Genomic DNA, 23276 nt, shown 5'->3' on the forward strand with positions numbered 1-23276 from the left:
AGATTAAAAAAAGTATGCACAAATGCCAAGTTTTGTGCACATGAATAAGAAAAATATTATAGGGAACCTTTCCACCAGAATAGCAGGACATGTATTTTCTTGGTGTTGCTTTAAGATTGAGAAACACCATAATTCCACCCTGCAGGAGGGGTTGTGGTTCTTTATATGACTCCTGTTAACAGCTATCTGCTGGAAGGTTTTACTTCCTACAGACTCTGGAATCTGGGAAACAAAGACATCGAGATGGCCACTGCTGGGAAAGTAAGCTGTTTTTAATCTCTTTGGGTTTATGGGGATGTTGGTAAGAAACAGAATGCATGGGAGCCTTTAGCCAGAGTGCATATTGTTAGTGTAGTGAAGAAGAACACACATTTATTTTCAAGTAAACATATTCTAAGTATATAGTTTGTGAAAACTACACTTAATAAGTTATCTAAGTTCCTTATGATTGTAAGTAGGCACCATAGCTTTAGTTACTGCTATAGCAATTGCAGTCAGACCCCTAAAAGGTATGTTTACCAAAACTGTCAAATAAATCAATGCAATTAATTTACTTTTTTCATTACTAAAATGAGACTACATTTTCTCACACACTATATCATGAAATGAATGAAATTATCTCTGAATAGTTACATTTTGTATATAGTTACTTTTTGGAGTCCAAGGGAAACGTTTTTACCTACTCAGAATTATTTTTTTAAAGCGGTTGTTCACCTTTAAATTACCTTTTAGTATGATGTAGAGAGTGCTATTAAACTATTTGCAATTGGTCTTTGTTATTATTGGCAGTTTTTAAATTATTTTACGTTTTGTCAGCAGCTCTCTGGTTTGGAATTTTAGCAGTTATCTGGGGTCCAATTTACCTTAGTAACCAAGGAGTAATTTGAGAGAGTGACTGATATATGAATAGTAAAAGGGCTGAATAGAGAGATACGTTACAAAAAGCAACTGTAACAATAAAACTGTAGCCTCCGTAGCAATCGTTTTTGGCTGTTGGGGTCAGTGACCCCAGATTTAAAAACCCCTTGGAAGAAGAATGCAAATAATTCAAAAACTAATAGATAAAAAAAAAACAAGATTAATTGAAAAGTTCTCTCTCCAGATCATTTCAATTACTTTTCCAAACAAAATACTAGTGGTTTTTGTTATACTAATGCCATAGTATTTATTAATGCAGCCCCCCAATTTTATTTAAGTGACAAATGTTGTAATTAAAACTGTCTTTATATCAATAGTACAGAAGAAAAAAACTTAAATTATTCAGATTTCCAAGGCCCAGATACCTACGAAGGATGTAGTTCAACTACAACAATATACAAGAGATGAGTAATATTTCCTGTTATCACACTCCCCTTCTAATTAAAGTGACAAGTGCCACAGGTGAAATTGTATATCAAATTGTATCTACGAATAAAAGAAAAGCTTTTAACTTATTCAAAATGATATGTTTGAATATCGCTCGACCCAAATACCTAAGGATGTTAGCCCAGTTGTCTTCTCTTTCCTCTTAATTTGTTATATTTTTGGGAGTCTATCTTACTCATTTAACTCAATGAAGGTATTATTTGATTAACTATATTTAGAGACAGTATAATGCAGGTCTTGACTGGGATTCATAATAATTCACAGAGGCCCAAACAGCCCCCACAGGCCCAATAAATAGTGACTGTCTATGGATTCTTATAGCAGCCTCTCTGGTATTTGCCATGATAACATGGAGAAAGGCTTTGATATTCATTATAACATTGAGCCAAGAAATGAATATTTTCAAAGTTTGTTTGCTAACAGATTCCTGCACGTACATAGATGTTTAATTATTAACTGGTCTTAAGCAATAGTTTTTGACAAGCTTGTCAGTAACACAGTTCACCCAAAGTTTATCCCAGACAACCCATTGTTTATACAGGTATGGGATCCCTTTTCCAGAAAGTTCGGAATTACGGAAAGGCCATCTCCCATAGACTCCATTTTAATCAAACAATTCACATTTTTAAAAAATGATTTTCCTTTTCTTTCTAATAATAAAACAGTACCTTGTACTTGATCCCAGCTAAGATATAATTAATCCTTATTGTAGTCAATACAAGCCTATTGGGTTCTTTTTCAATATTTAAATGATTTTTAGCAGACTTAAGTTATGGAGATCCAAATTACGGAGAGTTCTCTTATACGGAAAACAGGGCCCATACCTGTATTAGCAAATATTCTTTGTGCTTTTTGCAGAGATATATTTATTTATTGCTTTATTTACATATACAGTATATTTTATTTATTCCTCTAAATATTGTTTTTTTCTGCAAGATTACTTTATCAAAAAGGAACAGTTGCAGAGAGAAGTTCAAGAACTATAACAGAAGGGACACTATTGCTTATTAGTAAAGATGACTTTGTATTTCCAGATAGGAAACAATGCACCTTGAAAGTCTGGCAGTAACTCTGGTGTTTCCACTGCAGCAAGTGTCAAATGTGCAGCAGAATTGCACCTAAAGAACTTGCCACCAACATCATTTTGACCCCTGAACATGGAAAATTACCCCATCTGGACTTGGAATAATTGCAGTTGATAAGTGTCAAAGTACAAGTGTGTAAAGTGAAAGACCAAATATGGAGAAATAACAATAGACAATTGTTCAACATAATCTCTGTTCACTGAACTCATGTTAAACAAGGGGTAATACTGTCCCTTTCAGATCCAGGTCATGTGGGAGGGTAATGTGAGAAACAAATATATTTTTTCATAATAAGCTGTATAAATAAGAATTACACAGTTAAATGTTTTCTTTACAGGTGATTAAATGCAAAGCTGCGGTGGCCTGGGCAGCTAAGCAACCCTTCAGCATTGAGGACATTGAAGTTGCTCCTCCAAAGGCTCATGAAGTTCGCGTAAAGGTGAATATTGCCCATAATGTGTTTTCATTGTTTAAGCACTTGTTATGCTGTAACTGCATTTGCATTCTGTGGAAAAGGTGTGTAGTGAAAGTTTTTCCCTTAAATAACATGTCTAGTTAAATAGTCTGCATTAAAAAACACCATACAGCCCGTCTGCTGTTGTAGGGGAAAAGGAAAGGGGTGGATCCTTTCAGTCACTGACGTCAGCCTGCTCCTGCTTTGACTGACAGGCTTAGAAGACACAGTCGGGTCCAGGATCTTAGGAAGTGTTTATTTAGACAACAAGGGCTTTCTGGAAAAAAACAGTCCACATGAGTTATAGGTATGTTTGGAGGTAGAATCATTTATTGAAAAGAATTATTTTGGTGTCAGTATCACTAACAGAATTATCAAGGTTTTGGGAATTTAAAGCTATGAGGGTCTGATATTTTGTTTTTTATTTAAATATTGATTATGCAGTTTTATGTGTTAGCTCATGGATCAAGATTTCAAATATGCTTTTGTGCAGATGGTGGCAACTGGGATTTGCCGATCAGATGACCATGTACTTAATGGATCAATGAGTTTTCCGAACTTTCCTGTGATTCTGGGCCATGAAGGTGCTGGTATAGTGGAAAGCATTGGCCCAGGAGTGAAAAATATAAAACCAGGTGAAGCAAATGGGCACAAGTATGACAACTTATATTTTATTATTCATTAAGTACATCATTATGCTTTTTGCATAGGGTTCAGTTTTGATACCAAATGCATTTTGATTTGTAAAATATTGAATATTCTTCAAATTAAAATAAAAAACAACCTTTTTTTTTTGTAAAGTATTGTGCTAATTATCTCTGTTCTACCCAGGAAACACAAAAAATAATTTGTTCCAAGATGACCTCTAAAAAAAAAAAAAAAGCATATACAAATACAATAGGGTCCTTTGGCGTCAGCAATGAAAGTTCACCTAAAATCACAAAAAGCCAGTTAGTATCCCTGAAATACAAAAACACTGCCCCCCAGCAGAAATAAAATTCCACCTCCCTGCACAGGGTGACCCATAGCAGGAAAAAAGCACAAGTCACCCACGCACCATTGTAATCAAAACTATGGGTCATCCACAACCCCAGTGTTGTTGGGCTCTGCTGCCATGAGGCGAGTTGAGAAACCCTCCTCAGGTGGCAGCATCCCCAAGTTTACCAGGGGTGGCACAAAGCCGATCCTGGTAACTTTAAGAGCCAAATTACCAGTTTTTAAACTATAAATGCGGCCCTCATTGGACCTCTGGCACAAGAAAAGGTAAGCGCTGGGGGGCAGGGGCAGGGGCAGAGGCTTGCAGTTATTTGCACACAGCTGGAAGCTGTATGACTTAGAAACCCTTAGTACCTAAAATGGCAGCAACACCTACTGCTAAAAATGTATATTTTTATGAAAACAGTTTATTTAGATGAGGTAGGGTTTTAAATATGAGCTGTTTTATGCAATATATTTTTTATGGAGACCTGCATTTTTTAGTTCTCCCTTAAGCAACATTAATTGGCCGCTGTACCGTAATTTTTCATTTTATTAGTAAACTTGGAATTTCTTTTTACCCTGCTTATAAGTGCAAGAAGTAGAATAGACAGATGAATGACATTCTTCTAAAATACAGACTTTTTAAAGGAAAAACATGGTAAATAAGGGGTACCAATTTGTTAGTTACCTCCCAAAGCCACATACTTTGTACCACATGCCTGTGTTTATTTTCTTTAGTTTGCTTCTCTTTAACAAAAGTAGTTTATCTGTGTGTGACTCTTGACCACATTTTGTATTAGAAAAAACTGTCACACAGATTTGAGAGACTGCAGTGTAGCATGATCACCTGGCCAGTCCTGTCTGGTCTTCCATTCCCTTGAAATAACTAAACCCTAAAAATAAATATGGATAAAAATGCTATAATTTGTATACTGTGCATATTGCACCAGGCTAAAGTATAAACATCTCTTGCATTCCTCTAGTAATAACTCAGACCTACAATAATAATACTACAGAACTACAACTGACAGCAGTACAGATCATGTGCAGTAAATCAGAAGAAAAGAAGATGGGGAGCTACTGGGGCATCTTTGGAGGCACAGATCTTCCCCGCAAAAGGGCTGGGGTCACCTTGGGCTGGTACAGAAACCCAAACATAATGTGCAACATGTTGTCCTACTTCTTAAATTAGAATTTACTTCTCCTTTAATTACATACAAATTTGAATGTACTGCACTGGGCTATTTTTCCAGTATTTGCATTGCATTCCTCTAGTAAACATCTGAATATAATAGAAGACCACACAATATATTTTAAAGTAAAAGACAAAATAGACAAATTATTACACTACTGAGCTAGTTCTATAGTATAGGTAATATAGTTCTTTTTTTAGAAAGACTATGTACCCATATCAGGTAGAAAACCACATGGCTGTCCACTTTTACAAAATAATTACCTGGTGCAAATCATGGTGCACCTCCATAAAAGTGTATGAATTGTGTGGTCACAACTGCATTGATCCCCTAACACATATTTTAAAATGTTTAGTAGTGAGAACAACTTTCCCTTATTGCTAAGAGCTGTCAGATACAACAGCTGTCCATTTAGTGCCCTCTAACTAAAAGAAACCCGTGAAGGTGATTTGTTAGCGCAGTCAAATGTCATTTGACTGCGGCAACCAAAAAATATGCTCCGTGAGACTAGATGTTATTCGTTATGTCCCTGAAGGCATGTGTTGTAGCACATGAAGTGATGCTCTACGGGGCAGGGACCTCCTTCATCTTGTGTTTCTGACTCTTATTGCAACTGTACCTTGTATTTATTTGTATTTATTGTTGTACTTTGTATTTATCCATTATCTTTAACCCCCCTGTTTGTATTAATGTATTCTACTGTACAGCGCTGCGTACATAAGTAGCGCTTTATAAATAAAGATATACATACAAAAGCACACCCCTCAATGCTCATTTTGAAAACACTTGTGTATGGGGTCTGCCTGCACTCTGCATCTAGTGCTAGCTTGCATGGTACAGGGTGCAAAGTGCAGTACCTGTGTGTGGCGGACATTACTGCAGGTTCTCTGTGGTTTTGTATATCCACCCCCCACACACCATTTGTGAATACAGCTTTGCCTAACACAGGAAGTGTTGTATTCATGGGGGGGTTGTGCAGATCTCTGTGCAAAGAGCTACATTCAATTTTGTGTCCAGAACAGGGCACAAAGTGCAAAAAAAATGGCAGATTGCATTTAACTGTGCATGATCTTGGTTGGAAATCCCAGGCAGGGGCATTAAGTAAAGCAGCCAGATATGGCTGTTGCCAACCCAACTCTGCCTGTTATTCCCAGGAATGGGGGTGGTGTGGTTTGTGGGGGAGGGGCCTTGGCAGTAGCTCTTTGATGTTTTAAACACTTTTCTTCCTCTTAAAAGAACAGGGAGAACATTATTTATGTTTAACATTATGTTTAATATTCTGTTTTCAGACGATAATTTACTGTTGTGCCTTTCCCACTATAGGAGACAAAGTCATCACTCTCTTCAATCCCCAGTGCAGAGAATGCAAAAACTGTTTAGATCCCAAGAGCAACGTGTGCATTAAATCTGAGTGAGTGACATTTTTTTAGAGCACTTTCATATTTAAAATTATTATATATGACTTTGAACTACCTTCATTTTGCACAATTTACCGCAATCTATTGAGATAGGCTGCTACTTAAGTTTAGAGGCCTGTACAAAAGAAAATTACCTTGAATAACAATAAGCTGGGTGCCAGTGATTCTTAAACATGAACATTTTATTGTATATCAAGGCAAATGAGCAAAACAAATAGCAGTCCCAGGAAATAGTATGAGTTTGTTGTTATACAAGTGCAAATGCATACTACTAAATTCCAAGTTTTTGTACTATATTGTATACGAAGGAAATGCTTTGGGTGCTTAAATAACTAACCATAACCATAATAAGTAAATATCCTAATAATTACCTTTTTTTGGACAGGAATTCTGGAATTAGGCACAAAAGCCCACCTTTGTTAAGTAAATATGCATTAAGAAAATGCTATATTAAGTAGATTTCTGGGAGTGCTTCTGTATGTAATGGGTAGGACAATATGCTCCAATATGCTTCACATTGTAAAGGTGTTCGCAGATGTCTGAAATTGGCTGCTGCTCACTTAGCCAGCAAGTCAGTCAGCAGCTTATTGGACTGATGTCCAGATTGGCCAGATTGATTGCTTTGGGCTTTTTCAGACAGAAAATTCAGCACAAAAAATTCCATTAGCTAAGATCATAACAGGTCATGGGTACAATGCATTGTGACAGTTCTGCATAGGTGCTAGCAGTTTCAGTACACAGTTTCAAAGTTACCCTATGCTAATTTATACAGCATAACATTTTTTATTTCCAATTTTAAATCCTTTTAACTGCAACTATTGGGGCATATCCCGTTTTCACCTACTGGCAGCTCTAACCACTAGCCTAATTACTTGGCTGAAAGGGAAGACTAACTCTGTCTGAACCAGGCATATCTTGCAGCCCATCTACATATCTTTGTACAGTTCTAGTCTGCTCTGCCACAATATTTACGGCATCATTTTTTGCTGATCGGTTTCTAACATACTTTTCATACAGCATTGGTAAATTAACTGGATTGATGTTGGACAACACCAGCAGATTTACATGCAAGGGGAAACAGATCCACCACTTTGTGCATACCAGCACCTTTACTGAATACACTGTGTTGGATGAAATGGCAGTTGCTAAGATACACAATGATGCTCCTCTGGATAAAGTCTGTTTAATTGCCTGTGGGTTTTCTACTGGCTATGGCTCTGCTCTGAACACAGCCAAGGTAAGTGGTCTGGAACCAGTTTATAATTGGGTGGTCTGTCTGGAAAAGATTTCAGAAAATCTATTTATGTTATTAGTAACAATAATAAAAATGACAATCGATGGGCCTACAATTGTGAGGCAAACTAAAGTCTCCTTGATTCTACTGGGACAAGCTGAAATGCTCTAAGGCAGTGATCCCTAACCAGTGGCTCCCAAGCAACATGCTGCTCTCCACCTTCTTAAATCTTGCTCCCAGTGGCCTCAAAGTAGGTGTCCATTTTGAACTTCTAACTTGGATGCAAGTTTCGAAGATATAAAGACCATGTGTACTTCCAAACTCAGCCTCCTGTATTCTGCCAGTCCAAGTAACCAATCACAGCCCTTATTTGTCACTCCCTATAAACTTTTTTCATGCTTGTGTTGGCCCCCAATTTCTTTTATATTTAAATGTTGCTCACAGGTTAAAAAAAATTAGGGACTCCTGCTCTAAGGCTATGGCCTTTGCACCCACCTGGAGCTCCATATTTTTACTGTCTGCGTGTCCCACAAATAATCATGGCTGATGGAAATTAACAATAAATGTTACAATCAGCAGAATTATAGGCTACCAGAAATGCGTGCAATTTAAAGCTGCTTTGACAGTTTTGGTATTCTTAAATCAATCTAAAAAAATCTAAAATTAAATCTAAAATCTATCCCAAGATTTAGGGCTTTAGGATTCCATTTTTTATCTCACTGCCCCACATGACCCTGGTCAGGTAGTAATAGGAAGGGACCAAAGCACTCCAAACATCTCCTAAATTATTAACTAGTTTTCTTTTTTCTATTGTTACAAATATCCAATTGTACTATCTTTAAGGGAAGCAAAGACACAGGAGTATAATATAACAGGGGATCTCTGCTAGTTTCTTTTGTTTCCTCTATGGCCCAGTGGTTACATGTTTGATTTGAAATCCCTTCACTTTTGTAGTTGTTATCAAAAGATGAACTTAAAGTCCATTTCAACCATCAAAATAAATGGAAATAAGTGTGCAACATTTTTTTTACAGCTTTATAAATAAACCCCACCATTCTCTAATAGAAACTAAAAAGGGAGACGAGAACTAAATATCCATTTTATAACCACCTTTCTCATGAAAAAGCAAATATAGGGAAATCAAGAAGAACTCTCACCAGGCGCTTGGCTGTTTGGTTTGAACCTCTATAAGTTTCTGACTGCACAGCGAGTGTGGGAGCTGCTAAGCGAGTGTTGCATGTAATCTAAGTGTTGCATGTGAATTAAGTGTTTAGCAAGCGTTAAAAACAAAAAGGCATTTGAAACTAAAAAGGCACTATACGAGGGATTGCACTCGGGAGACTGTAAGTACCCAGTTGCAATATGAGTTCCAGTATGATTGCTGGTGTTACTCAGTGTGCATCTTGTCGCATGTATGTGGTCCTGGAGCAGCAGTTCCATGCAGCATTTACTTGTGAGAGATGCAGGTGGGTTTTCCTCTTGGAATCTGAGGTGCAGAATCTAAGGGGGGAACTGGCAGCACTGAGGGCAGCTGCAAACATAAGGGAGAACAGGAGGCTCACTGAGCAACCACTGGCAGGGGCCGGTGTAGTGGGGGGTGGAGAAGGGACAGTGGAGGTTAATGAGGGAGACAGGTTTGTGACAATTAAGAGGGGCAGTAGGGGATGCAGGGGTAGGGGGGCTGGTTCACAGCTTGTACAAACCAACAGATTTGCCGCTTTAGGTGAAGATGCTGGGGAAGACAGCTCTGAGCTAGCATGTATGGAGCAGGCTGACTCTCAGAGCACCCTGGGAGCCGGCAACTCTAATACAGGTTTGTGGGGAGTAGTGATAGGAAGGGAAGGCAGGCTATAGTTGTAGGGTTTTCAATTATTAGAAAGGTGGATAGGGTAATTTGTCGCAAAGACCCTACATGCCGAACTCTGTGTTGCTTGCCTGGTGCTAGGGTTCGGCATGTGGTGGAACCAGTGGACAAATTGTTGGGAAGACCCGGCGGTCTTGGTACACATAGGTACCAATGACAAAGTTAGAGGAGGGGGGGAAGTCCTCAAGAACGATTTTAAAAAGCTAGGCAAGACGTTGAGGGTGGGGACTTCCAAGGTCTATTGGCCTTAGTGAAGTCATTTGCACATGGATAGAAAACTGGCTACAGGATCGGGTACAGAGGGTGGTTGTTAATGGCACATTCTCTACTTGGAATAAGGTTCTCAGTGGGGTCCCTCAGGGTTCTGTACTGGGTCCACTTTTGTTTAATTTGTTCATAAATGACTTAGGGAAGGGTATTATGAGTAATGTATCAGTGTTTGCAGATGACACAAAACTCTGCAGACCAGTCAATTCTATCCAGGATGTGGCATCCTTGCAGCAGGATCTTGACCAACTGGCAATCTGAGCTGCTAAGTGGCAGATGAGATTTAATGTGGATAAATGAAAGGTCATGCACCTGGGATGCAAGCCACTTATACCCTTAATGGGACTGCACTAGGCAAATCCATAATGGAGAAGGACCTTGGAGTCCTTGTAGATAATAAACTTGGCTGTAGCAAGCAATGCCAGGCAGCAGCTGCAAGGGCAAACAAGGTTTTGAGCTGTATTAAAAGGGGCATAGATTCACGGGAGGAGGGGGTTATTCTTCCCCTTTACAGAGCCCTGGTAAGGCCCCATCTAGAATATGCTGTTCAGTTCTGGTCTCCAGTGCTCAAACGGGACATGATTGAGTTAGAGAGGGTCCAGAGAAGGGCAACTAAGTTGGTAAAGGGTATGGAAAGTCTCAGTTATGAAGAAAGACTGGCCAAGTTGGGTCTGTTTACACTGGAGAAGAGGCGCTTAAGAGGTGACATGATAACTATGTATAAGTATATAAAGGGATCATATAATAATCTTTCTAATGTTTTATTTACCAGTAGGTCCTTCCAACGGACACGAGGGCACCCACTCTGTTTAGAAGAAGGGAGGTTCGGTTTAAATATTCGGAAAGGATTTTTAACTGTGAGAGCTGTGAAATTGTGGAATTCCCTCCCCGAATCAGTCGTGCTGGCTGATACATTAGATAGCTTCAAGAAGGGGCTGGATGGATTCTTAGCAAGTGAGGGAATACAGGGTTATGGGAGATAACTCTTAGTACAAGTTGATCCAGGGACTGGGCCATCTTGGAGTCAGGAAGGAATTTTTTCCCCTCTGCGGCAAATTAGAGAGGCTTCAGATGGGGTTTTTTGCCTTCCTCTGGATCAACTAGTAGTTAGGCAGGTTATATATAGGCATTATGGTTGAACGTGATGGACGTATGTCTTTTTTCAACCCAACTTACTATAACTATAACTAACAGGCAGACACTCCGGATGAATAAATCGTCCTTAGTATTTCAATATGTTGAAATAAAACCAGTATAGTTTATTTAAACTTACACATAATGCTATAAAGCCTTACGCCTTACGATGGGTACTTAGTCATAAAGCAGTTAACCTGCTTGAAGGTGCTCTCCTCTGATTCTGTGATATTCCAAAGGGCAGGCGGTGAGCTATTGGGGATCGATGCATCGTGCTTTGTGAGCAGTAAGGCTGAGTGTTTGAGTGTTCAATTTTGGATTTACCAGAATATTCTCTGTTTAATGGCGGATTCCATTTTCAAAGCAGCTAATATACTTTCACACATGTGCTTCCTTTTTACAATTAACCACAATTGTTATGTAATTAAATTTAATCATATGTACTTTGTGATTGGTCAACCTCCGTGTAATGCGATTGGCTATTTTTGCTTTAAATAATCAGTGTTTGTGGATTGTTATTCAGCCTATGACTAAGTACCCATCTATATGTATGAAACGTGTAAGGCTCGTTTCATACATATAGATGGGTACTTAGTCATACAGTGGCTTGCAAAAGTATTCGGCCCCCTTGAACATTTGCACATTTTGTCACATTACAGCCACAAACATAATTCAATTTTATTGGAATTCCACGTGAAAGACCAATACAAAGTGGTGTACACGTGAGAAGTGGAATGAAAATCATACATGATTCCAAACATTTTTTACAAATAAGTAACTGCAAAGTGGGGTGTGCTTAATTATTCAGCCCCCTTTGGTCTGAGTGCAGTCAGTTGCCCATAGACATTGCCTGATGAGTGCTAATGACTAAATAGAGTGCACCTGTGTGTAATCTAATGTCAGTACAAATACAGCTGCTCTGTGACGGCCTCAGAGGTTGTCTAAGAGAATATTGGGAGCAACAACACCATGAAGTCCAAAGAACACACCAGACAGGTCAGGGATAAAGTTATTGAGAAATTTAAAGAAGGCTTAGGCTACAAAAAGATTTCCAAAGCCTTGAACATTAGAGATGTAGCGAACTGTTCGCCGGAGAACTAATTCGCACGAAAATCGGATGTTCGCAAGTTCGCGAACTTTTAGCGATGTTCGCAATTTTGGGTTCGCCTTAGCTGGAGCCAAATTTTGACCTCTCACCCCAGAGTCAGCAGATACATGGCAGCCAATCAGGCAGCTCTCCCTCCTGGACCACCCCCGGACCACTCCCTTCCATACATAAACTGAAGCCCAGCAGCCATTTTACATTCTGCCTGTGTTTGCTTGATGAGTTAGCATAGGGAGAGAGCTGTGCAGGGATTTGAGGGGCAGTTTAGGTAGCTTTGCTGACTAGTAATCTACTTTCTACTGCTCTGTATGTAGCTGCTGGGGACAGCTGTCCTGTACTGATCATCTGCTGTAACCCAATAGTCCTTGTAAAAGCAGTTTATTACACAAGTTTAGAAATGTAGTGTGATTTCTTGCCCTTTACAGCACAAAACGCAACGCTGGGTCAACAACGTATTTTTCAGAGAAATTTTTGCCCTTGATCCCCCTACTGCATGCCACTGTCCAGGTCGTGGCACCCTTTAAACAACTTTAAAATCAGTTTTCTGGCCAGAAATGGCTTTTCTAGATTTTAAAGTTTGCCTTCCCATTGAAGTCTATGGGGTTCGCAAAGTTTGCAAAAGTTCGCACTTTTTGGCAGAAGTTCGAACTTTTTTTGTGAGGTTCGCTACATCTCTATTGAACATCCCACGGAGCACTGTTCTAGCGATCATTCAGAAATGGAAGGAGTATGGCACTCTGTAAACCTACCAAGACAAGGCCGTCCACCTAAACTCACAGGCCGAACAAGGAGAGCGCTGATCAGAAATGCAGCCAAGAGGCCCATGGTGACTCTGGACGAGCTGCAGAGATCTACAGCTCAGGTGGGGGAATCTGTCCATAGGACAACTATTAGTCGTGCACTGCACAAAGTTGGCCTTTATGGAAGAGTGGCAAGAAGAAAGCCATTGTTAACAGAAAACCATAAGAAGTCCCGTTTGCAGTTTGCCACAAGCCATGTGGGGGACACAGCAAACATGTGGGAGAAGGTGCTCTGGTCAGATGAGACCAAAATGGAACTTTTTGGCCAAAATGCAAAACGCTATGTGTGGCGGAAAACTAACACTGCACATCCCTCTGAACACACCATCCCCACTGTCAAATATGGTGGTGGCAGCATCATGCTCTGGGGGTGCTTCTCTTCAGCAGGGACAGGGAAGCTGGTCAGAGTTGATGGGAAGATGGATGGAGCCAAATACAGGGCAATCTTGGAAGAAAACCTCTTGGAGTCTGCAAAAGACTTGAGACTGGGGCGGAGGTTCACCTTCCAGCAGGACAACGACCCTAAACATAAAGCCAGGGCAACAATGGAATGGTTTAAAAGAAAACATATACATGTGTTAGAGTGGCCCAGTCAAAGTCCAGATCTAAATCCAATTGAGAGCTGTTTTGCAAAGAAGAATGGGCAAGGATTTCAGTCTGTAGATGTGCAAAGCTGGTAGAGACATACCCTAAAAGACTGCCAGCTGTAATTGCAGCAAAAGGTGGTTCTACAAAGTATTGACTCAGGGGGCTGGATAATTACGCACACCCCACTTTGCAGTTATTTATTTGTAAAAAAATGTTTGGAATCATGTATGATTTTCATTCCACTTCTCACGTGTACACCACTTTGTATTGGTCTTTCACGTGGAATTCCAATAAAATTGATTCATGTTTGTGGCTGTAATGTGACAAAATGTGGAAAAGTTCAAGGGGGCCGAATACTTTTGCAAGCCACTGTAAGTTTAAATAAACTATACTGGTTTAATTTCAACTTATTGAGCACTAAGTACGATTTATTTATCCGGAGTGCCTTGATTTCCCTATATTGGCTCCCTGAAGCTGCAGGTCTGGGGCATGAGCACCCGAACCCTTTACTATTACAGGTAAGAATTTTACCTCTGTTACTGAGTACTATGTATTTTTCATTTTTTGCATAAAACACAGGCAGAAGGTCAGGTGGCAATCATGCAGCGTTTAAACAGGCAGGAGTCAAGACTAGGAATCAATAATTGAATAAGTAGCCAGGAAAGTAGGAACCAACTTGGTAACCAAGCAAGATGTAAAATGCTGGGCAACCTTAAATAAACCCATTTCTTGGTGTTCAGAGTCAATTGCATCACAAAGCACGCTTGTCCTGCCACAGGTGAAACATTTGATGCAACACTGGGGTTTTAAGGTAAGTTTCTTACCTTGATCCATTTTGCCTCATGCATTTACCTTGTGATAGTTATTTTAATTCTGTTTTAATGTCAATTTCTGCTGAGATATACAGAGATTATGCATCATTCGCATCAGTCCCTGCCCCAGTGGAGTTTATAATCTACGGTCCCTATCACATTCACACACACCATGGTCAATTTTATAACAAGTCAGTTAACCTGCTTGTATGTTCATGGAGTTCATGCAGATAGTGGAATTAAAGCTGGAATGTAATCCTCCACGGCAAGGTAGTAGTGCTGTTTATTGGTTTAACCCCTTTTTCAATCTGACAATTGATCAGTCAATTACCATGGATTCTCATATTTGCCATCTTGTGGTCAACTACTGAAGTTGCACTTCTCTCTATTACACACAAGAGCTATGAATATCATGTAAATTATATCCATATAAATAGTGCTTATTGATGTCATCAGTTTTTATCGTGCTTAGTGATGTGATTTCTGTCACATGACTCACTGAACCGTGTATCTTATAATAAATGATTTCCCCCTGGTAGTAAAATATGAGGATATTAGTAGTCACCTCCATGACCTGTATAAAAGCATTTGAGACTTTGATCTCTCTCCTATATATAGTCATGGAACACTTCAGTGACTTATTATACCCTTATATTTAACAATTCAGTATATAAATAGTCCTTAGCCATGTTATCAGTTATAAATGGTGCTTAGTGATATAATTTGTGTCACCTCACTCAATAATAACTTGTGTATTACAGAAACATCCCTTATTCAGAAAATCCCAAGGTTCCAAGCTTTCTTTATAATAGATGCTATCTCTCTCTCTCTCTCTCTCTCTCTCATATATATATATATATATATATATATATACATTGGGAGAGAGCCATCAATCGGGTCACAATAGCCTGGGTGCAGGTCCAGGTGAAGAACTAGATACTGCAACAAAGAGATCCACACTCACACAGGGCCGGATTTCCAAATTGGCCGCCCCGAGGCTGCCCCCGGTCGAACGCCCCCCCCCCCCCCCCAGTGCGCATGCACGATACAGGGGGAGAGGGGTTTCCGTGCGCATGCGCGAACAGGGGGGCGGGGCGCATTGCGCACGCATGCGCAGTGGGACAAACTTGGATACGGAGCAGTGGGGAGAAGTCCCCCCATTGCTCCGTATGGGTAAAAAACTTTTTAGATTTTGGTGCTGCGGAGCGGCATGTCGCCAACAGGTTTCTGCCGCCCTAGGCCCGGGCCTTTGTGGCCTCTCCACAAATCCGGGCCTGCACTCACAGCACTTATAGAATGAATATGGTGGTTAATGAGAAGACTAACGTTTCGGCTATATCGCCTTTTTCAAAGTGACTCAGACAGCTAAACCAGTGTCTAATAAACATTCAGTGGCGGGAAAGGTGGGGAATGACGTCATCTACACAGGTCAATCATTAGGGAAAAACACCAATGATGTGAATAAACGAAAGATTTAGCAAAAAAATTTAAAAAAAATATAAAAATAAAAGGAAATATTTACACAGAAAATACAGCATATACAGTAAAAACTATATACAGGAGATTTTAAAGCAATTGTGTCATAGGAAAGTGCAACATTTTATGCTGATACGGCAGTTAAATGTAACAAAACCGATAGCCCAACTTGTGAAAGTAATATTAGCAACATCATCATGGATTTGTTACAAAGTTAGTCAGGTACCTTAGAGTCAGTGAAGGAATAAGGAGCTCACACTAGGCATATACTGCAATAATAAAGAGCAGCTGGAAAATGTAGCTATATTGTATTAAGGACTTCCTATTACCAATGTTATGTTCAGATTCAGTGTTGTATCCAGATCTGTCAGTGAGAGGCGGGAGTTACAGGGCAAGTACTGCTGTTCAAAGGGAAGCACAACTGCTTACTACTCCAAGGGAAAGCGCGTCTGTAAAGTGCACCTTGCCATGGCAAGTTCTATACGTTGCAATGGTCAAGGGACTGGTGTGGCAAGGTTGTAATGCCAGGTTGTAAAAAATAAAAAATAATAAGATGCAAAACTAGGACTTTTCCAATTAATACTCTGTATTTAGTAACTCAATATCCACTAGCGTTACAGGCGCCCCTCTAAACTTAGAGAATCCCACTTAATGAACAATTGTGCTCATTGGCGTATCATTTTGGGGACCAGTGCAGAAAAGGGAGCCTTAATTAAGCATTACCAGGGTACTATATCATATGTAATTTACTGTAATGGCCGAATTAGAGAACCCATGGTAACTAGAATAAAGAGAAAGAGGCAAGAAAGATAAAAAGTAGAACAAGAAATAATACATATATCACCCAGAACAGTAATTAGCAAAACTTTGAAAAGGTTCATGAAACTGTAAAAATGTTGCACGCAAAAAACTACGCACATCATTTTTTTGACGTGGGCAGCAATTATTTGTTGCACGGCAAATTTTTCTGCATCTAATTTGGATGCCTGTTTCGCAAAAAAAAATGCTAATGCGGAAATTAGCCACGAATCCATACCTGCCAATTTTTTTCACCCATCACTATTCCTAATTCATGGATTAATCAATGCAGTTTCACTTAAGTATTTTATCCAAAAATAGATGATCTATGTATTCTTTCCCCAATAGGTTGAACCAGGATCCACATGTGCTGTGTTTGGCCTGGGAGGTGTTGGTCTCTCTGTGATTATTGGATGTAAAGTAGCTGGTGCTGCTAAGATCATTGGAGTGGATACAAACGGTGATAAGTTTGCCAAAGCTAAAGAAGTGGGAGCTACTGAGTGCATCAATCCAAATGATTATAAGGAACCTATCCACAAAGTGTTGGAAAAGATGACTGATGGGGGCCTAGATTATTCTTTTGAGTGTATTGGAAACACCAGAGTCATGGTTAGTAAACATTGTATTCTAGTGTATGTATGTATGTATGTATATCTTTATTTATAAGGCGCTATTTATGTACGCAGCGCTGTACAGTAGAATACATTAATACAAGCAGGGGATTATTAAGATAATAGATAAATACAAAGTACAGGTATAGGACCCGTTAACCAGAATGCTCGGGACCAAGGGTATTCCGGATAAGGGGTCTTTCCATAATTTGGATCTCCATACCTTAAGTCTACTAAAAAATCAATAACAATTAATTAAACCCGATAGGGCTGTTCTGCCCCCAATAAGGATTATTTATATCTTAGTTGGGATCAGTTGCAATGCACTGTTTTACTACTACAGAGAAAAAGGAAATCTGTTGTAAAATTCTGAATTATTTGCTTAAAATGGAGTACATGGGAGACAGGCTTTCCGTAATTAGGAGCTTTCTGGATAACTGGGTTTCCGGATAAGGGATCCCATACCTGTATAACAATAAATACAGATAGATACAAGTTGCAATAAGTTAAGAGTCAAAGACACAAGAGGATGGAGGTCCCTGTCCCGTAGAGCTTACAATCTATATGGGAGGGTAACTTACAGACACAAATAGTGTAGTGCTATTGTATTCTAGTGTAGTGCATATTAAGTATTATAAATGATCTTGAGTGCAGCATCATGTCTGCATTTTGTAATGATATAAACCTTACCCCATTACATACAGCATGCTTCTTTTGTTCAGAATTTGAAAGAACAGATTCCAGGCTCTATGTAGCTATATGGTGAATGAGGTTCAGTATTGGTAGATGCAATTTTTTTGCCTCTGGTCTGCTTTTAGTGTTCTTTATTGTAAATACACTAAAAACATGGAAAACTCTGCAAGGTTATTTTTGAAATGATAGCAAGGTCAATAGGTAAAATATGACATAAATCAAGTTTAAGGGGCACATTTACTAATCCACGAACATCCGAAAAGCGTCCGAATGCGTTTTTTTCGTAATGATTGGTATTTTGCAACTTTTTCGTGAATTGTCATGAATTTTTCGAGCGCTCAATACGAAAAAGTCGCGACTATTCGCGAAAGTCGTAATGGCTATGCAAAAGTCGCGACAATTCACGAAAGTCATAATGGCTATGCAAAAGTCGCGACAATTAACGAAAGTCATAATGGCTATGCAAAAGTTGCGTCAATTCACGAAAGTCATAATGGCTATGAAAAAGTCGCGACAATTTGCACAAGTCGTAACGGCTACGAAAAAGTCGCGACGGTGACGAAAAAATTGCAAAAAATACGAAAAAATCGCAAAATGTTCGTTTCCAATCCGATTTTTTCCCATTCGGGATTCGGATTCGTGGATTAGTAAATCAGCCCCTAAATGTTCCACAACTCTAGGGCATTAAGTCTCATATAGCAAATAGCGTTTGTATTAACATGAAAGGTTTCCATTGTGGTTATATTTCTTAGGCATCTGCTCTACTATCCACCAAATTTGCATGCGGAACATCAGTTATTGTTGGTGTAGCTCCTTCAACAGCAGAACTGAATTTGGATCCTATGGTGATACTCACAGGACGCACTTTAAAAGGATCTCTGTTTGGAGGTAATATATTTTTGCATTATACATTTATATAGTGCTGACATATTATACAACACATGACAGAAATTATTCACATCAGTCACTGCCCCAGTATAGCTTACAGTGCAAGTCCCGATCATATTCACTGTGGTCAGTTTCAGCAAGAGCCAGTTACCCATGTGGGAGTACACCAGAGTTACTTTAAAAAGAGAAAATACAACCTGCTTGCAGAAAGTGCCCTAGCTATAATCACAGATTTTAGCATTGCAGTAATCCTGACCACTGCACTATTGTCCCACTTTTGGTTATTTACACTGTATGGACACAATTAAGGGGAACCTATAAGTGAAAAATGGATTCCCCCACTGCAGAACCCACATTCTGGATGGTGGGAAACCATGCACCACCCAATCAGTATTCATCATGTGGGTGGCCATACTGGGGCATGACACAGATGGGTGTTGCTTAAAGATAGAAAAAAAAGGTTTACTTTTTAAATCCCAAGACAATGTATTAATATTTTTAAAAGCCATTTATTTTGTCTTTTCATGTATTACACTTGCAAGTACACATACAAGGGGATATAACACTATAGAGGAGTCCAACATTTTAATTCTATATAATATATTGTAGATAATGTACCATGACTCTTAAATGTAAGGTATTAAGAGTATTTTAGGGTTCCATGATCATATAAATGCAGTAGGTGTAAATTCTTTTATAATATGTTCTTTGTGCTTCATTATATTTCTTTTAAAACTGTGCTTAAAAAAGACTACTAAGATGACATCATTCTGCAGAATAGATACAATATCCGTAATTGGTCAACCTTTTGGGTGGTTGCTAAACTGGTGCAACCACACAACCAACACAACCAATGAGGAACATTTCATCTAAAATATGTCATTGTATGTCCCTGTATATTACATATGCGTAGGGTTGTCCTGGTATTACAAATTTACCACAATGTATCATAAAGAGTGACATTTGAATGAGCAACTATTGAAATCATGGTTAGTTTCTGGGAATCTTGTTTACAAGGTTCATGTAAGTGAAGGTAGTTTGCACATATGCAGTATATGTATAACTCATACTCATCAACGAAAAATTGTGGATTGGATAATGTTAGAGATGCTTAATCTGACTCCGAGTCAAAATGGTCCCAACTTTGAGCTGATTATATGACAAAGTAGAGAAAGATAACTCAAATTCTTAAAAGCATTACTAATATACTACAGGATGGAAGAGCAAAGATTGTGTTCCAAAACTGGTTGCTGATTTTATGGAAAACAAGTTTGAACTGGATGGGCTGATATCTCACAAGCTACCACTTCAAAAAATCAATGAAGGATTTGATCTCTTGCACAAAGGAACAAGGTAGGTTATTAGCAGTAACTAGAATTAGGGCAAGGCATATGTCTCACTCTTTTATCTGCCAAATTAGTGTACAGGTACAGTATTTAATGAAAAAAAAACCCCAAACCTGGATCTTGTTTGCAAGGATAACAGTTTACCACAGTAGAGTAAAACCACATTTACAAATGCAGTATAGTGTGCACAATGCCCTTCTCAGATGCAAACATTTCGTCCCAGATTATCAGCATCATTATGGCAATGCAGAATGCCAAAGTGTGTGTGCGGTGTTAATAACAGCATTAGCATTGCACCTATTGACACAACCCACTGTGGAAATACAGGAATTACCCCCATGTCCAGGATGGGTTCTCTAACTTTAATAGGTGCACTTTTTTGTTACGTATTAGATCAGGTTGGTGACCACATTGCCACTTAGTGCAAGTATATGGAAAATTGAAATATATCCAGAGCTTCATTAAAGGGGTTAACTTTTAGTATGATTGTAGAGCATTATATTCTAAGACAATTTGCAATGGTCTTCATTTTTATTATTTAAAGTTTTTAAATGATTTTATTTTTTCTTTAGCAGCTCTCCAGTTTGGAGTTTTAGCAGCTATTTGGTTGCTAGGTTCCAAATTATCTTAGCAGCCAGGGAGTAACTTGAATGAGACACTGATATATGGATAGGAGAGGACATGAATAGAAAAAAATAAGTAATAAAAAGTAACAATAACAATAAAATTGTAGCCTCACGGAACAATAGGTTTTTGGCCATCAGGGTCAGTGACCCCCATTTGAAAGCTGGAAAGAGTCAGAAGAAGAAGGCAAATAATTAAAAAATGATAAAAAATAAATAAAGACCAACTGTCAAGTCAGAATGGCCATTTTATAACATACTAAAATTTAACTTGAAGGTCAACCACTCCTTTAAGTCATGTTTGTATCTTGATTATGCTTATGATAACAATATCATATTTAGGCAAAACAACAAGATGTTTATTACCATCTATGCAACACTTGATAATTTGGCTGTGTTATGATAAATCCATAAAACTACAAGATACTAGTCATGAATTTGTCAGGCTTACACTTTTGCCTTAAGCCAACCAACACTTTTAGAACATTGTTTATACCAAATGGTCAAAATTTAAAGGTACAAAGACCCCAGCCAATATAGTAATTGTGTAAAACACAGTTATGAGTATTATAAAGGAGTGATCACTGCTAATCATGTATTAGAAAGAGGGGAGCATATGGAATCTCATGTAAGATAAAATATTATTTCTTTTTTAATCGTAGCCTTCGCACCGTTTTGTATTTCTGATCTTCAGTGGAACGCTTCAAACGCTTATGCAAAGGAATCAACAGCTTACCAGCAGCACGAAGGCTTATTGAGTATAGCATGAAAATAGTACTGAACTGTGATTCTCATTTACCAATGGAAAAAATAAACACACTTTTGCACTGTTTATAATTGTGCTCAGATTAATACTCCTGCTAATAAGTATTTTTATGTGCTTACAAACGTGAAAACCTCTAAAATCACAAATTAAACATAGATTGCCTAGGACAGCTCCCATTGGCTTCTACATGACCTTGCCAGCTTTTACATAGAATGCTTTGTATTAGCGTTTTTAGTGGTTTTTAAAGAAGAAGGAAAGGCTAATAAAGAGTTAATCTCAAGCTGCAGGCATACCTTCAGTTCTCTCAATAGTGCCCTTAAGTCTCCCCATATTTCACCTTTTAAGATGATCAGAAGCCAAACAGGAAGAAAAAATGCTGAGCTGTGTAAAGAAAGTTCCCATAATGCCTCACTCCTGCACCAAAAGCAAGACCAGCCCAGTGTACATGCTCGGTTTGTAAGACTTCCTGCTGATTGGCTCAGATCCACATTCCTAAGGGGGGGGGGTGAGTTCTTAGCATTCTTGAGGGAGGGGGGAGCAGGAGAGGGGAGAGAGGAGAGAGCTGCGTGTCTCTGGCAGAGGAAAACAGACACAACAAATCTTTTGACAGTGAACTCACTGCGAGTGCTTATGGCTGTATTTACATAGAACTTTCTGATAAAGCTTACTTTTTTTTTACCTTTCCTTCTCCTTTATCACTTGATAAATTACAAAATATTTGTGTTCTCAAGTAATTAGTAAAATACATGATTTTTAGTGCTAAAAATTGGTGAAACCTGACAAAATACGAACACAAGTAAATCTGGCCCTCAGGTTTTCAGCTTCTCCATGTAGGATTGTAAATTGGTTTATTTAGACTGGTCTATGGGGAACCCTTAGATTGCCAGGGATCATACACAAGCCCAGCAAGCTTGCAGTGACTCGCATAGGTTACCATTTACTGTCATTCATGATAAAAATATTTCTTGCATAAGAATACTTCCTCTTTGACATACATCTTACATACATTCTCTTTTAACACTCAATGCTAAACCACACTGAATACCTTGAATTTTTTGAGTTTACAAACTCGAAAAATTTGAGTTTGCAAATATGGCTTGTAGATTGTAAGCTCTTGGGCAGGGCTCTCTTCACCTCTTGTATCGGTTATTGGTTGCTTTATGTGTTACTCTGTATGTCCAATGTATGAAACCCACTTATTGTACAACGGAATATGTTGGCGCTTTATAAATAAATAATAATAAAAATGGCTTGACTTTTCCTAGGACAACTTCCATTGACTCCGATAAAAGCTTTTAGATTATGAAGTTTTACATTCCCATTTTCAGGTTCTTTGCATTTTTGAACCATAGCTCAAATCGTGGAAAAAAAAATCAAACTCAATGTTAATAAATCTCCCTCTAAGAGAAAAGAGATAAATTTAAGTATTAGAAGTGATATGAACGGATTAGTTGGCCAAGGAAAAAATTTATGATGGGAATAATAGCCTAGCCTATGGTCTAGGACTAAGCCTTGAGATATTGTCGGAGAGGTAAAGGAGAAACTGATACTCCAATGTAGGAGTTAAAGGACATGTAAAGCATACATTTGCCTACAATGTTTATCAGTTGGGCACGTCTCCCCACCCAAATGGAATTATATATACTGTATACTGTATATCCCCTCCATTTGCTAGCACTATCACATGTTCCTAAAGCAAATAGCAGCTTTCACCCAGTGGCCATTTTTCCTCTGATACATAATCAGTTACATTTAAATCTGCAATCAGCATACACACA

At 38.7% G+C, this 23276-nt stretch overlaps 1 protein-coding gene across 1 annotated transcript; it reads left to right on the top strand.

Moving 5' to 3' along the window:
* The first annotated feature begins 224 nt into the window (after positions 1–224).
* adh6 (alcohol dehydrogenase 6 (class V)) lies at positions 225–21564 on the top strand. The gene is given in 9 exon segments (NM_001011423.1): positions 225–261; positions 2788–2889; positions 3398–3539; positions 6399–6486; positions 7511–7730; positions 16920–17180; positions 18628–18763; positions 19978–20116; positions 21395–21564. Coding segments are annotated over 9 exon segments (1131 nt in total). The 5' UTR covers positions 225–243; the 3' UTR covers positions 21420–21564.
* The last annotated feature ends 1712 nt before the right edge of the window (positions 21565–23276 follow it).

The sequence above is a fragment of the Xenopus tropicalis genome, chromosome 1, assembly GCF_000004195.4.
Source record: "Xenopus tropicalis strain Nigerian chromosome 1, UCB_Xtro_10.0, whole genome shotgun sequence".
In the NCBI taxonomy this organism is placed as follows: domain Eukaryota; kingdom Metazoa; phylum Chordata; class Amphibia; order Anura; family Pipidae; genus Xenopus; species Xenopus tropicalis.